This window comes from Hylobates moloch, unplaced genomic scaffold, assembly GCF_009828535.3.
Source record: "Hylobates moloch isolate HMO894 unplaced genomic scaffold, HMol_V3 SCAFFOLD_5, whole genome shotgun sequence".
NCBI lineage: Eukaryota > Metazoa > Chordata > Mammalia > Primates > Hylobatidae > Hylobates > Hylobates moloch.
In genome coordinates this window covers 141,269,238-141,286,136 of record NW_026652280.1, presented here as the reverse complement: position 1 = coordinate 141,286,136, position 16,899 = coordinate 141,269,238, and the positions used below count along the sequence as shown (strand labels likewise).

General features: G+C 39.1%; 1 protein-coding gene across 2 annotated transcripts in view; it reads left to right on the top strand.

Moving 5' to 3' along the window:
- Nucleotides 1-16,899, top strand: part of DNAI3 (dynein axonemal intermediate chain 3) — a 70,319-nt gene that overhangs the window by 14,282 nt on the left and 39,138 nt on the right. For both annotated transcript variants that reach the window (XM_032151982.2, XM_058439869.1), the window contains 6 exons: nt 4,801-4,982; nt 5,870-5,974; nt 8,068-8,217; nt 9,366-9,565; nt 12,707-12,823; nt 16,047-16,237. In XM_032151982.2, the coding sequence (XP_032007873.1) occupies nt 4,801-4,982; nt 5,870-5,974; nt 8,068-8,217; nt 9,366-9,565; nt 12,707-12,823; nt 16,047-16,237 (945 nt within the window). The remainder of the gene's footprint in view (nt 1-4,800; nt 4,983-5,869; nt 5,975-8,067; nt 8,218-9,365; nt 9,566-12,706; nt 12,824-16,046; nt 16,238-16,899) is intronic.

Genomic DNA, 16,899 nt, shown 5'->3' with positions numbered 1-16,899 from the left:
ACATACCTGAGACTGGATAATTTATTTGAAAAAAGAGGTTTAATTGACTCACAGTTCTACATGTCTGGGGGGGCTTCACAATCACGGTGGAAGGTGAATGAGGAGCAAAGTCACATCTTACATGGCAGCAGGCAAGAGAGTGTGTGTAGGAAAACTTCCCTTTATAAAACCATCAGGTCTCATGAGACTTATTCACTATCATGAGAACAGCACGGGAAAGACCTGCCCCCATGATTCAATTACCTCCCACTGGGCCCCTCCCACTACACATGGGAGTTATTCAAGATGAGATTTGGGTGGGGACAGAGCAAAACCATATTAACAAGTTTCAGGAATTAGGACATGAACATATTAGGAGGACATTATTCTGTTTGCCAGAAGTGGTTAATAGCACAGGCTTTGAAATTAGACCGACCTAGTTTAAGTCATAAACTTATGACTTAAAGTCATTTAGTGACTGTGTGGCCACAGATGACTTCATCTCCCTGAGCCTCTGCTTCTTCATCTGAAAAGCAAGATGGACTATCTACCTCATAAGACTGATGTGGAAATTAAATTAGTAGTACATGCACATTTCCTTACATAGGGCTGTCACAAAGTGGGTTCATGTTAACTCTTTTTACTATAAAAAGATACTATAAAGACAGATAAGTAGTATTCTATCTCAATGCATGGGAATAGAGTCCAAAAATAGAACACATGTGCATGGTCAATTGATTTTCCTCAAAGATGCAAAGATAATTCAGTGGAGAAGGGATAGTCTTTTCAACAAATGATGCTAGAACAATTAAATAGCTGTAAGTAAGAAAGTGAACTCAATCCATACCTCACACCATACACAAAAATTAACTCAAAAGGAATCATAGACCTAAAGGTAAAACCAAATATTCTAAAACTTCTAGAAGAAAACATGGGAGAAAATCTTTGTGACCTTGGAGTTGGCAAAGATTTCCCAGATAGGACACCCACAACCAAAATCCCAAGAAATCTTAAAGCTTTCTTAAGATTTTCTTTTTTAAAATCTTAAAGATTTTTTTCTTTTATGGAGTACTTGCCAGCAATGGAATGAACCATTGTTACATTCAACAATATGAATGAATCTCAAAATAATTATGCTAAGAAGATAAACAAAAAGAGTACGTTTATAAATATTCCAGAAAAAAGCAAACTAATCTATAGTGACAAGAAAACAGCTTAGTGGTTACTTGGGGTTACTTAGGGATGAAGGAGGTGTATTGGAAGGCAGGGGCAGGAGGAAACATTTGGGTCTTATGGGTATGTTCTTTATCTTGATTGTGGTAATGGCTTCATGGGGTATGTGCATATATTTATCAAATTGTACATATTGCATTCAGTTTATCGTTTGTCAATTATAATTCAGCAAAGCTGTTTTTAAAAAACTAGATAGCAACCAAAATGTTAAAAAAAAAAAGAATGTACAGTTGAAGTGTATGAGAGTTGTTTTAAACAACGCTCATTATGTAGGACAATATATGTGTAACCTATGATTTATATTGCATAGCCTTCTATTGTGTGCACATAGTAAGATTCCGAGGCATGAATTGTGTAGAGATTGAGTCTGCCTTTGGTTCCTGCTAGGTGAATAACTGCCATTCACTGGATCCTATGGAACGTCATCTCTGTTCCCTCCTTGTCTATGTGTAGAGAAGCAGGACCCTCTCCATGGATCTTCTGTGTCCACTCATTAGAGAGAAAGCATAGCATAGTAGAGTTTAGGGACCTTGGTTTTGATCCCAGTATCACCACTTTCAACTCCCAGAGGCTGACCTTGGACATGTTATTGAACTCTGTGGTCCTCAGTTTTCTCAGCTAAAAAATGGAGACAAATATAGTAACCACCTCTGAATGTTGTTGTGAAGACTAAATGAGTTAATAATACACATAAAGTGCTTAAAACTGTGCCTGGAGCAGTAGGTGCACCATGGAAGTGCCCTCGCAGACATTGTCCTTGTGATTGGCACTCCTGACCTCAGTCAGCTTCAGAAGGCCCTGAAGCCCTCCTCCTCTGCACCAACTCTTGTTTCACACTCCTTGGAGCAACCAGCCTCCCACTCTGCTGAAGGCTCCAGGGAGCCCATCTCATTGCTGATCACAGTAGCCTCATTGCTGTAGCCTATGGTGCTGTTCTCAGTGTGTGCCTCAAAGCCTACCCAATAGCAGTTGCTTTACAGTATTTGGCTGGTGACCCTTTGGGGTGGCCAGAAGCATCAGGCCTTGCCCTAGTTAGTTTGGTTCTCATGGTGATGGAGTGTGATGGTGCTAGACTATAGAAGTTTTGTGTGATCTGTTGGCTGCCAGTTATCTGCAGTTATCACTGATTGCCAACTCGAACCAGAAACAGTCCACTAATTTTACTGACTTCTAGATAAAGGAATGTTAGATCTTATATTAGAGTTGCCTTGAAAAAGTCCAATTAGTGTGAAAGGATCATTTTTTTGTGTGAAAAATATCAAGCCAGTAGAATTTGAAGTGTGTGTTTAGTAGGGGCAGATAACATAGAAAACAATCTTTGGTGCTGTCTTTCCAGTGTCGAGGATGATAGAAAGCTTTCTGGTCTTCCTGAATGCCTCTGTTTATTAGGGACAGCTGCCTTCTTTTCAGCACTAGCACAATGTGAGTCTCACAGTCCCACCTAGTGGTTTTCTCAGACAAAACTACAGAACTTTTGTTACCCATTCGACACTACAAATGCAGTCTGTTCGCAGAGGAGTACTTGATTTGAATCAAGTCAACAGTTACTTATTGAGCATCTCATAGGTGCCAGGTGTTATGGTTAGTCTTTTGAGGGAGATAAAAGTGTATAATTTGTCCTTCATTCATGAACGACTTGAATTCCCAATGTTATGCGAACTGACTGCAGTTTGAAATATGCTTCCGCATATAATCAGTGTTATGCATACAGTTATTTAAAACCTCCAAATTACCTGAATTATTATACCATAGAGCCCCTGGGGTGGGGGAAAATATTTCTATTGGAAAATAAGCTCAAAATTCCAACATGAGAGGCCATGTACGCTTTCCCCCTTGCTGGCACATCTATTGAGCAGTTGGAGGGAGGATGGCCTGACATCCAGGGGCGTGGGTGCTGGAGGAGATGGGAGTGGACCCTGGGAGCTGGGGAGAGAGTCCTGGGGACAGATGCAGAGCTGAGACCGTTGTAGCCGATGATAGTGATATGAAGGATAAAAAAACAGGAAGAAGGCTTGAGAGAGGGGAGGGCAGCAGGCAAAATGCTCCTTTGTCCTCTAGTGTCCACCCTCCCGGGGCATGCTGCTGCCGAGGACTGGCCTGAGGTACGAAGGAGGGATGGGGAGACCAGGGATGGAAGCCTCTTGAACCTCTCCTCTCTCCTCTTCTGAGAGCAATACTGGGACTGGCAGCCAGATGGGAGGAAAGGGATTCCCTACCCACTTTCCTGTGTCCAAGGGTTTATTAATACAACCAACTGAGAAGTCACTATTTGAAAAATGTGAGGAATTGAGTAACAGTAAGTTTGACTGTGAAAAAGAGAAGCCCTAAAGAGCAGAGATCCCTATAGAGGCTCAAGGGAAGGTTTCTTTTTTCACTTTTTTTCTTTTCTTTTCTTTTCTTTTCTTTTTTTTTTTTTTTTTTGAGACAGAGCCTCCCTCTGTTGTCCAGGCAGGAGTGCAGTGGTGTGATCCCTGCTCACTGCAACCTCCGCCTCCTGGGTTAACGCCATTCTCCTGCCTCAGCCTCCCGAGTAGCTGGGACTACGGGCGCCCGCCACCATGCCTGGCTAATTTTTTGTATTTTTAGTAGAGATGGGGTTTCACTGTGTTAGCCAGGATGGTCTCGATCTCCTGACCTTGTGATCCGCCTGCCTCGAGCAGGTGTCAGCCACCGTGCCCGGCTCTAAGGGAAGGTTTCTTTAAAACGAGAGACCATTGAGCAAATCTGCATGCTGAGGGAAAGCGGCATGGAAGTAAGAACAGCTGAAAGGAAAGGAATAGTTGAATGGACCCTGGTGGCTGAGGAGGGCAGGTCCTCTGAGTGCATAAGGGCAGAAAGGTGGTGCCCGTTTTGATTAGCACATGGGCAGGGCTGCAGGACCTGGCAGGATTCTGTGCTATTCGGACCCTGTTTTCTCTGTGAAATAAAAAGCCAGTCACCTGGTAAGAGAGAGCAGCAGGGGAGAGGATGAGGTTGGGGTGTTTTAGGAAAGTAATACAGGCTGAAAGCCTAAACAAGTGGTCATACCTTCCAACCAATAATTTCACTTTTTAAATCTATCCCAAGAAAATAATTTGAAATGCAATAAAAATTTATAAACTAGATATTTGTTTGTAGGATTATTTACAATAATTGGAAACAAGCAAGAAAAGAAATCAGAATGCTTACCAACACGAGAATTGTTTCAAATTATGCTATAGAATTCAATTCATCTAAAATAATGTTTTAGACAGATTACTTAGTGTCATTGTAAAATACTTGTGACGTAATGGTAAATATTAAAAGCAGTATTTAGAAGTTCACATGAGGTACGTATGGAGTGACTAGAAGAAAATAAAGCAAAATATTAATAGAGGTTTTTTTTCTTGAGAGGTAGTATTATGGGCCATTGTTATTTTCTTCTTTTTTAAAAATGTTTTTGGCATTTAAAAAATAATGGATATATTTACTTTAAATACAGCAATAATAATTTTAAAGTCTTAAAATTTTAACCAAGATAATTATTAAAACCAAGCAATTGCACGTTTTCTAATGCTAATATTTTAAGTGGTCATATTTAATGTCCAAATTCCACTTTGTCTTTCCTAGGTCATCCAGAAATTTATCCTTTAGTATTAACCACCAAGACGCAGGAAATATTTAACTGTCGAATAGATGAAGATGTCACAGATGAACAACCTTATAAGCTTATCAATAAAGAAGATATTTTTGAGGACCTGCGCAACAGAGCTGCAGTATCTGATTTCCACCCAGTCAAAAAAATTGTCCAGGTAGGCACAATATCCCTCTTTATTTTCAGTCCTACCCCAAGAAGTTCCTGGTACATAATGACAAAAGTTGGAGAGGTTGTTGGTTCAAATCTGGCCCCATCGCTTTGGGCAAGTGCTAGCTTGCCCACCCCTCCTTGGGAATCCTGTTTGATGATCATCTGTGAAAAGCAAAGTTTCATCAATGACTTGTTATCTAATCCCACACCCAGAAAAGCTCATCCTTGCCCAGTTTTTGTTTTGTTTTGTTTTGTTTTTTGAGGCAGGGTTTCACTCCTGTCTCCCAGGCTAGAGACGCAATCATGGCTCACTGCAACTTCCACCTCCCAGGTTCAAGCAATCCTCCCGTCTCAGCCCCCTGAGTAACTGGGACCACAGGCACAGGCCACCATGCCCAACTGATTTTTGTTTTTATACAGACAGGATTTTTCCATGTTGCCCAGGCTGGTCTCAAACTCCTGAGCTCAAGTGATCTGCCCACCTTGGCCTTCCAAAATGCTGGGATTGCAAGCATGAGCCACCGTGCTCCGCCTTTGCCCAGTTTTAACTAGAATATAAATCTATCCTTATTTTCTGCTTTAATTGTTTAATTCATAATTTTGGCTCTGATTTATCTCTATGCATGCTACAGAGCACAATACCAAACAAAAACTGCTTCTTTTTCCTGTTAGAAGTAGAAGTGCATGTACATTTCCCTGGATGCATTATGTTTTTACGAGCTTTTTAAAGTTAATAAAATAATTTTGCAATTTGGTGTTATCAGCCATAGATTAGCACAATGGTTATCTTCTATAATTGGTTGATAAGAGAAATATGAATTTTGTGTTAGCATCAAAATAAACTGAATGACCACTGAACATTAACTTCCTCTCTCAATTATATTCTTGTAGGAATATCCTGGAAATGAGCTTCTGCTTGTTTATGACAAAGACTTCAAATATGGACTTAACTTTTATCTTATTGGAACTGAAGAGGGCAAAGAAAACTATTTAAATGTGAGCAAACCCCAAGCCCTTGTAATTTGTTTGTTTTTGTTGTGGTTGTGGTTGTTTTTGAGATAGGCTCTTGCTCTGTCACCCAGGCTGGAGTGCAGTGGCACAATCCTGGTCACTGCAATGTCAATCTCCCAGGCCCAAACGATCCTCCCACCTCAGCCCCCGCAAGTAGCTGGGACTACAGGCATGCACCACCACGTCAAGCTAATTTTGTTTATTTTTTGTAGAGATGAGGTCTCATATGTTGCCCAGGCTGGGCAATTTGTTGATTAGCAGAAGGAAGCGGAAGCGGTACGTCTGGGGGATCCCTATACGTAGTGATGATTATTCTTGTTCAGCTCTGTTTCTTTGGGACCCAGATCAGGTTCTGGCACCTAGAATAAGTAAGCAGTAAATGGGGGATGAACTAAATCAAGTATCTCAGGGTAGCAGATTTGCCCTTCGTTGACCTCATGAGAGAGGAAACAGTGAATCTGGAGTACCGCTTTCCTTGTTCTCTTCTTGCCATCTCCACGACTTTGAGTAAGTTACTGAGCCTCTCACTGGTAAAATGGTGACACCATGATTGCACATTTCCAGGGCTTTCATGAGGATTCATATAGGTAAAGCCCTTTGTTCAAGGTGGGCAAGAAAGGTAACAGATGTATGAGACTCTCTTTCCGATCTTCCATTCCTGTTTGGTCAAATTGAAGGAAGCAATTTGGGAGGTTTGTTTAAATTGTTTGAGGATGACAGAGAGGTTTGTGTGGCTGTCCAATAAGCAATAAGAATAAAGGGAAACCACATAATTAAAAAAATATCTAGGCTGGGCACAGTGGCTCATGCCTGTAATCCCAGCACTTTGGGAGGCTGAGGAGGGATCACTTGAGGCCAGGAGTTCCAGACGAGCCTGGGTAACATAGCAAGACCCTGCCACCGCAAAAAATAAAAATATTAGCTAGGCATGGTAGCACGTGCCTGTAGTTCCAGCTACTTGGGAGGCTGAGATGGGTGGATCACTTGGGCCGGAAAGGTGGAGGTTACAGTAGCCATGATCACGCCCATGCACACCAGCCTGGGTGACAGAGTGAGACCCTGTCTCAAAAAGAAAAAAAATAAATAAAAACTAACAGTTTATAATTAAAAATCATCTTTCATTTAGCCTTAACATTTTCAATTTTATTTTTGTGATTGCTGTTCTGTTTTTAATTTTTTATTGTAATATTTTAAATGTTTAGAAAAAAACTAGAGAGTAGTATAATAAATATCTACACTTCATTATCCAGAATTTTAAAATATTAATTTTTATTATATTTACTTTAAAACTTTTTTAACAAAAGAAATAAATATTACAGACAATATTCCACTCCCTCTCATATCCTCCCTAATTCCATTTTCTTCACTCCTCCCTATAAGGAACCATTATTCTAAATTGTTACATATTGTTCTTGCCTGTGGTTTTACACTTTACCATATATTTATGTTCTACAATAATGGATTTTATAGTCTTATTAACTTAACATTCACATAAAAATTGTGTCATTTTTATACTCAGTCTGCAACTTCATTTTTCACCAAATTATAAAATTCTAGGATCTATCAATATCAGTACATTTAGATACCATATATATGTAGATCAAATTTGTTCATTATAACTGCTCTATGGAATTTTATTTTATGGTTTTACCACACTGTCATCAATCCATTCCTCTATTGATACTCATTTGGTTGATTTTTTTTACTATTACAAATAAAGCAGCATCTATATGTAAAGATGTGTATATATATGTGTATATATATATCAGCAGTGTGTGTGTGTATATATATATATATATACACATTTATATGTAGAGATGCGTATATATATCTCTTCTTGTCTACTGTCTTTTCCTCTTTCTATATTCTTGATACCTCTTTTTTCTTTTTCCTTTTTTGCTTTGTTTCCTTTTCTTGCTTTGTTTCCTTTTCATAATTCAAAAGTGTGAATTGACAAGAAAAAAGTAAGAAGGTGCTTAATGAATTTATATAAAAGTAAAGTTTGTTGCAAAGTATATACATATAGCTATAACCTAAACTTGGGCATATATTGTAGAATGCTATTTATTTTACTTTAGCCCCCAGAAGTACCAGAAGAACAAGAAGAATATAAAGAACATATTCCTGAAGATGTGTATATTTATAAACCACCTGTCTCTAAACCATGGGTTTCTTTGGGCAGTGAAAAAGAAATTGAGGAAGAATCAGTTACGGAATCTACAAAGCAGGTTAGAGGATTATATATGATCTGTAATCATTACCTCCCTGTAGCTGAACAACACTTATTCCTGAAGGATTCATAAGGTTTACTGTGTTTGCTATGGAAGCATAGTTTTTGGCGTGTTGTTTTGGTTTGCTTTTATAGAAGAACGGTCATTGTCTTAAGTGGGTGTTATGAGTTGAATTTTGTCTCCAAAAAATGATATGTTGAACTTCTAACCTCCAGCACCTCAGAATGTGATTCTATCTGAAAATAGGGTCATTGCAGGTACAACTATTTAAGATGAGGTCATACTGGAGTAGGGTAGGCCCCTAATCCAATACGACTGGTGTCCTTGTGATAAGATGGCCATGGGATGACAAAGAGACACAGGGAGAATGGCATGTAAAGAAGCAGGCAGAGACTGGAAAGATGGATACACAAACCAAGGAACACAAGGATTGCTGGCTGTCACCAGAAGCCAGGAGAGAAACAGGGAACAGATTCTCCCTCAGAGCCTTCAGAAGGAAACAACCCTCAAACACATCAATTTCAAACTTCTAGCCTCCACAACTGTAAGAGAATAAGTTTCTGTTGTTTTAGGCCACCCCATTTGTAGTACTTGGTTATGGCAGCTGTAGGAAGCTAATATAGTGGCATTCCCTCTCAAAGGAACTCCTGTGAGGGGGAATTGTGTGTGAGTGGTTTATTAGGAAAGTGCCCCAGAAGAGAACATGACAAGCAGCTGAACAGGGATATGGAGGAAGCCCTGCCAGGCTGCACTCTCAGGCAAAAGTCTGCAGAGGGAAGGCTTCAGCCAAACCCAAAGAGGACCTCTGGAGTGTAAATTATACCTCAGAGTTGTCCCACACAGAAACCAAGGAGAGGGGTTTATGTATCCCTCCTGCCAGTCCACCATTAGTCAAGATGAAACTGCCAGTTACTTCCTGTTCTTTGCACCTGCTTGCAAAGTGGTCTCAATAGCCCTAGAGCAGCCCTCCAAAGAGGAGGAGCGGGTGCTGCTCATGTGAATGGAAAGCATGCAGAGCTGGAGGTGCTCACAGAAAGTGCACAAAGCGCTCTGAGTGGATCTGAGCAGAGTACCAACATTGCCTACACGTCAGCTTTTCTTCAGTGACTTCATTATGTTACCTTTACTGTTTACATGTGTTACAGATTACATATATGATTTCTCGAAAACGAAGTGAATTTGGTGCACCAATTAAGTTCAGTGACCAGAATGCTTCCAGTGTAAAAGATGCCTATATTGAATGTACAGCCTACCCAGATAAAAATTTTACCCTTAAACAACTTGAAAAAGATGTTGGCATGCAAGTAATCCCCCAAATAAAGGACATAAGCACTCAGACAAAATGGTAAGTATGTGATGGCTGTATGTAATTTTATTGCCAGTTACAGTAAAATCTAGTAACTTCCATTATTATTTTGAGAGCTTTTTATAATAAATAGAAATGGATTAATGATGATGACACATAGATCTCCACAGAGTAATTCAATTCAGGAAGATCTAATTATATTCAATAATGCCTTTAAAAATCATAACAGGAAAATGAGATACAAGTATAGAAGATTGTAAAGACTGGAGTGGGAAAATGGGTGATGCTGTTTATCATGACAGTGCTGGTCATCTCTCATCTGGCATATTACCATTGTCCCTCATTGCTCTGTTCTACCACCTAAGTCATCATTCTTAAACATCAAATCAGATGGTGTTACTTCATTGTCTAGGTTTCTTCTCTGGCTTCCATCAGTTGAAAAATACATCCATCTAGAGCCCTTAGGATAGCATATGAGGTTCTCCTTCCTCCGTGACGAGGCACTGTGTGCCTCTCCAGCCCCATCATCCCTTGTTCCTAAACAAGCTCTGCTTTTCTCCACTGTGCCATAATCACTTGATTTATGTTTTTCATCGTCTCTATTTTCTTCACTCTGCCCTTGGAATTTAAGCTCTATGAGGTAAAAACTTTGTATATTTTGTTTACTGCTATGTTCCCAACTCCTAGGAGAGTTCCTGGCATATATTTATTAAATGGAGGGGAAAAAAGATTGGAGGAGGGAAAACAGGAAGAAAAGGCCGTAGGTAAGGAAGAATGTGCAGAATGATGACAGACTTGAATTCAGTGTTAAGTGAAGAGTTATGAAATACACAGTGAGACAGGTCATGACCAGGAGAATCAGGGCTCAGGAACATGGAATGCAATACAGAAGATACTTTTCAGATCTATGTGAACTAACAGGTTAAAACCCATGAAAGTGCAATGTTAAAGTCAGGGCACATATATACGGACTCCAAAAGTTGGGCCAAGAAATGAGTCAGAAACAAGAGAAGAAGATGAACAGACAGGCCAAAACAAGAGGCAGTAAAGAGAAAGGCAAGAATTGGTGGTCAAGTCCTGGCAGGGAAGGAGGACATCAGACATCCATAAATATCAAGAAGTGAGGGCAAGAGAGGAAGGAGAGAGGTGATATATTAGTACCAAATGAACTTGAATTTTGAGACAAATTTCTAAGTCAAGCCAGCCAGAGAGTTATTTTATGTTCCTACTAGGGTACAGACAAGTACCGAGAATGAGTCAGCCAGGGTAGACTCAGTAGGTAGACTCAGAATACAGACTAATAATAATGATACTGACAGTGTTCCTACATAGAGGGAGTAAACAGATGAGAAATAAGGGCAGGACTTGACCCACAAAATGAAAAAAAATTTTTTTCAAAGAATTAAAAGAACTCAAATGGTTTAAACCTAGATGACTGGGAGAATGCTGGTACCATGCATTACAAGCAGGAAATTAGGAAGGGTAGCTGGTATGAGGTAGAGAAAGTAGGATATGTGATTTTATTGGAGGGAGTCAAGAAAAATCAAAGATGAAGTTCAAAGAATAATGACAGTGAAAGCAAATGCCTAGTGTTCCCACCACATACCAGGCATTCTTCTAAGTGCTTTACACACATCAACTCAATCCTCACAACTGCTCTCTGAGGTAGGCACTATCCCCATTTTACAAATAGAGAAACTGAAGCAAAGGGAGGTTAAAAATGAAAGCCCAATGTTTCAGGCATAATTTAAACCTGAAGCAATAATGAATAGTTTTGCTGAAAAACAACAAAACAAATCATATTTCGAAAGTAAGAGTGACTCTTAGGCATGTTGCTACTTGGATAAAACCACCAAGCAACATAGAAATATGATTTATTTTGTTGTTTTTCAGTATAACTTTTAATTTTTTACTTAACCCTGTCTAGAGAGCAGAAATTAAAAGGTGAAGCTGAGATTTGAACCCAAGTCTCTCTGGTTCCAATACTAATATTATTTCTTTCTACCACTCTGCCTTCTGCGATGGATACTGACCTAAACAAGGAAAAAAAATGAATTATTCTAAAAACTCCCTTTACCCCTTTGTCTGATTACTCTCCATTTAATATATTACCTCTCACAGAGACATTCTGCATTGTGCTGACATTTGTTCAACAAACACAAATACTACATAATATTTTGTTGATCATTTAAAATGTGCTAGGCACTGTTTTTAAAGTTTTGCATGTATCAACACATTCAATCCTTACAATGACACTATGAACTAGCTACTTTAAGAATTTCATTTAGAGATGAGAAAACAGGCACAGAAGGTTAGATAATTAGCTCAGGGGTCATATAGCTAGTAAATGATAGAACCAGGCTTCAAAGCCAGGCAGCCAATCACTAGAGTCCACACTCTTAATGATTGTGCCCTGTGACTTTTCCAAGCTCCACATGCCAAGATCAAGGGCTCACCCAGTCTAATACTTGAGACTGATAAAGCCCAGAGGTACAATGCCATATGAGGTGTTCACATACAGAGGCCACTAAGAACATACTAGATGGAGCAAGGCTTCCTGCCACCATCACTGCTGAAATATATCTTATTCCTAGTTTTGTATGTTTAGAGCAGAGTTTCTCAACTTCAACACAATTGACATTTGGGGCTGGATGATTCTCTTTGAGGGAAGGCTGTCTTGTGCTTTGTAGGGTTTTTAACAGCATCCCTGGGATCTACCCACTAGACACCAGTAGCATGTCTAGGTTGTGACAACCAAAAATGTTTCTAGACATTGCCAAATGTCCCATGAGGGGGTGAGGTGGACACTGACTTAATGAAATGAAGAGAGAGAGAAAACGATAAAGATGGCAAAATGTTAATAATTGATGAATCTGGGTGAAGGGTGTGTGGGAATTCCTTATACCCTTCTTACAACTTTTCTATAAGTTTGAAATGATTTCTAAATAAAAATTTTACAAAAATAAGACCCTTTTGATTATATTGGAGAGAAATTCGTGTGGACTTTGAATAGTGGTCAATATCAGTTGTCTAGGATAAAGAAAATTCAATGTATATAATTTAAATATAAAATAATATCCTAACATCATTGTCACAGAGACACACTTTTGACCTGTTGTGGCCCATATTTGCTCTTCTTTGACCTAATCTTTGGTATTGAATTTTCTTTTAATATATTAGGACATATCCTAAAAATGCTACTACGCAATATTATCCAAGAGAATTCTCAGAAGAGGAAAAAGAGACACTCAAACAATCAAAGCCTTTGGTTGATTTTCTTAACAATGCATCCATAAGGTAAAAAATTGTATATTAAATTTTAAAAAATAAAACATAAAATGTATATGTTTACATAGAATAACAGGTCTAAATAAACAATTCCATATATGGTATCTAGATAAAAAGTATGAAGACAGTTGTCAGGTATGACACATTCTACAGATTCTCGATATTTCTTTCCTTTCTATTGCTAAGCAACATCTTAGCCCTGTCAAGCTAAGGCCACATCAAACTGTGTGAGGAGTTGAGTGTGTGAGGATATTTTCCTAATTGCAAATTAACACTTACTTGTATTTACCACGGTTACTTTTATGTAAGTCTTTTTCTCTACTCCTTACTCCTCTTCCTCATTAACTTTTTATAGGATGAGGAGAATGCTGTGGACGTTATTATGATGATAAGTATTTGCAAAAATATCTTTGTAGATGAGAACCTGAATTTAATTCAAATGTCTTTTTGGACATTTCATTCTTATCACCAATTCCTATGTTCCTGCACTCTTACTGGCTTTGAAAGAAAAGCATATTCAAAACAGCCCCCTAAGCTGTTAGTAGGACCCTGGGCAGAGTTCTGGGGCTTCTAAACCAGAGAAACAGCTTGACAAGTTCTCATCAAGCTGATACTAGAGTTTAGAGAAGTGGATCCAATGGAGGACAAGTCTTCCAGTTATACTTAATAGGCTGGTTTCTATTTCTTTCCAAAATTAAAAACTTGGTGGTCAAGTTCATATACGGCCCAAGTTAAGCTTTTTTATTTTTAAGAAATGTCATTGGTTCTTTCATACTGGATTAAATATCCTGAAAAGTCCAACAACTTTCAAAGTTGTTACCTATGCCTAGGGAGACTCTGGCTCAAAAATTCAGTTAATGATTCAGAGAGAACATTATTTGCTACTCACTCACAGGAAGGATGCTATAATTTTTGCTATATGGGCAATGAGGTAGAAACAAGAAAACCTGAGTTTCACCCTCCCCTTATCAAAATTTAGTAGTCATTACAATTTTTCCTGTAAGAATATTAAAAACGAGAAGTTTGTTTACATATAATCAATATCCAGAGAAAACTAGATCTTGAGGAAATAAAAAAATGTTCAAAATAAATCCACATTGTATATTATCTTTAGACCTGGGCTTTTATTCTTCCCTCTGAATTGCCATGCTTATAAAGAAAAGAATGGTGGACAGCTTTATGATTCCCTCCCTGAGATGTGGGAAGGAGAAGCCAGATCTATAAGCAAAAAGAGGAAAATTGGCACAGGAATTATAATAGCACTGGCCAAGAGTAGATAAGAAACCCATGTTTATATCACTGCAAACGTAACTTCCAGCTTTAAAACTGCTTCAAGTTTATTCAATAGTTCTTAATTAAGGTAAGCCTGATTTTGTTCTGGAAGAAAGCCCTTTTAGAAATGGGAAATTTTTCTCATAGAATTTTATCTAAAACAAACTTAAGGGAAGCATTATTTGCAAAAGAAGGCAATGACATGAGACGAGAGAGAGGAACTTCAGGGGGATTCACAAAACAACTAAGAAACCTCCCTTTCGGGGTTAAAATTCCTAGACAACAGTTTTGCTAGCCTCCAGTTTGTTACTCTTAGGAGCTACATGGTTCCAGGAAAGCAAGAAACCGGAAACCAGAAGAAAGATGTGTTTTCACTTCTTCCGTTTGAATTACTTCCCCAGTCTGGCTAAGGAGTTAGAATTGGGAAACCAGAGCGAAAGCCACGTCTTTAACTTTTCTCTTGAGAATTCCCTTCTCATTTGGGATTAACCAGAAAGAAATATGATTTGGAAAATGCTTACTAATGCTTCTACTGGAAACTGTGTTTAAGCCTCGAGTGTCCTCTACACACGGTTATTCAATGTTCAATGTGCTTATGAATCACCTGAGGATTCTTGTTAAAATGCAGATTCTGACTCAGTAAGTCGGGTGGAGCCCACGACTCTGCATTACTAACAGCCCCAGGTCATGTTGGTGGTCACTGGATCACACTTTAAGTGGCCAGGTCTTAGGAAAGGGGTGTATTTTGAAAGATGAAATACAAGAAGAATTTAACCAAGAGAGGACTCAATTAGGCAATGACTGGTAGTGTGATGATCAATGACAGGGGTATCAAACGGTGCCCTTTTTATATTTTAGAAGTATCTATTTTTACTGTTTATACTGAACTATCTAAAGGGTTTTTTCTTATTTTAAGAAATTCATAATTGAGAACCACTTTTTCAGCTTACCACACCTATATAAAACCAAGAAGTTTACAGTTTTGATCAGTAGGGTAAAACCTTGGGTGGCATTCTAATTGTGGGAGGGCTCTTAGCGACTTTGGGAGTATGCAGAGCTTTCAGATCTGAGCATAAAAAGGGACAATAACTATCATAGTAACTATTTTAAGACAGGAGCCTGTCAAACCAAGGTCCCTAGACTATTAGCAAATGATCCTAGCACTCAGATGGTATCTTAAAGGAGCAATATTAGTATTTTTAGCAGGATAATTTTTCATTTTGGGGACTGTCTCATGCATTGCAGGAGGTTTGGTAATGGAATTAAACACAGTAGCACCTCCCAGGCATTGTGACAACTAAAACTACACACACACACACACACACACACACACACACACACACTTCTAAACTCCAATTCTTCCCTTGTTCAGAATTTCTTATTTGTTGTTTTGAATTACGTATGTATTGGGGCTATCCTGTTAAGGATAAGTGATCATTTAGTACAGAATATGCCTAAGAAAACTGCCATTTGTGACAGTTGGGGCTTTCCAGGAAGCAAATGACATCAAGTTAGAGGCAGAAGTTTACTGAGGATTACACTGTGAAAAATAAGGAGGAGGAGACAGGACCGGGAAGGTAGAGCATCAGACAAATTCTCAGCCTACTCAGCAGGAGCTCCAGAGCAAAGACGCCTGCTGTGGGAGTGCTGCACACGGAGGACTGGCCAGGTCCAGCCATCCCTGCAGCTGCATGCTCAGACATTGGCCTGGAGAGAGTACAGCCTTGGCTTGGAAACTGAGGCAGATCATGAAGTTGCTCGAGGTTCTGAGTAACATGCCACCGTGATGTTTTTTCTCTTAAGTCATTTATTTCACATGAGGTTAATCATTATTACCAAATATAATTGAGAATTATTTTTTTTGTTCAGTATAAATGAAGGAGGAGGAGTTGCTAGGATAGTCACATTATTAGATACTAAAAACCAATATTTTAATTGCTTTTTTATTTTTACAAATTAGTGTTGAAATAGCCCTGCAGCAAAATGAAATCATGAACACATTTATTGATGACTGGAAATACCTCGCAGAAGAAGAAGGCACCTTTGGGGACAAGACTGATACCCACCTGAAAGAGTACCAGTCCTTTACCGACCTTCATAGCCCAACGGAGAAAATGATTACCTGTGTCTTGTGGCATCCAACTATCTATGGTGAGATGGAAATGATGGGGATTCCCTTTTGTGATAACATTGAAATTCTCTGCTGCTTTCATATCTAAAGTTGCAAACTAGTTCAATGTCAATAAGACACCTTCCATTTGCTTTGTGCTCGCTAGGTACCTGCCATGTACTTTCCACGCCTTCACTGTCATGTGTCCTCCCAACAACCCTGTAGGACACACACCTGTCATTATCTCTGTTTCACAACAAAAGGACCCAAGCTCAACTCAGGGAAGTGACTCACTCAGGTCACCCAGATGGCATAAGGCAGAGTCTGGGTTTGGCTTGGGCCTGTTGCTCTCCCAAGGCTAAATTTCTTCCTCCTAACACTGCCTTTCTGATTACTAGACAAGAGAGGAAATGTGCCTCCTTTAAAGAGCTCAGCAGCCAAGGGAGGTAGGTAGGGATGTGCAAAGGTGGAAACATGGAAAGAGAGAGGTATTTGTCCTCTTTCTTCCTCCTTTCACCCTCCACTGGCCCTTTTCTCACAAAAAAGAAACAAAACAAGATTTTCTTTTCTTCCAAAATCTTCTGAGTTCCCTGTATATTTTATACTAACAGTACATGTCAGTTTGGACCAGCCAGATTTCAAGTGCTAAATAAGTAGCATGTAACTAGTGGCAACCACGTTAGCCAGCAGAGCTCTAAGAAAA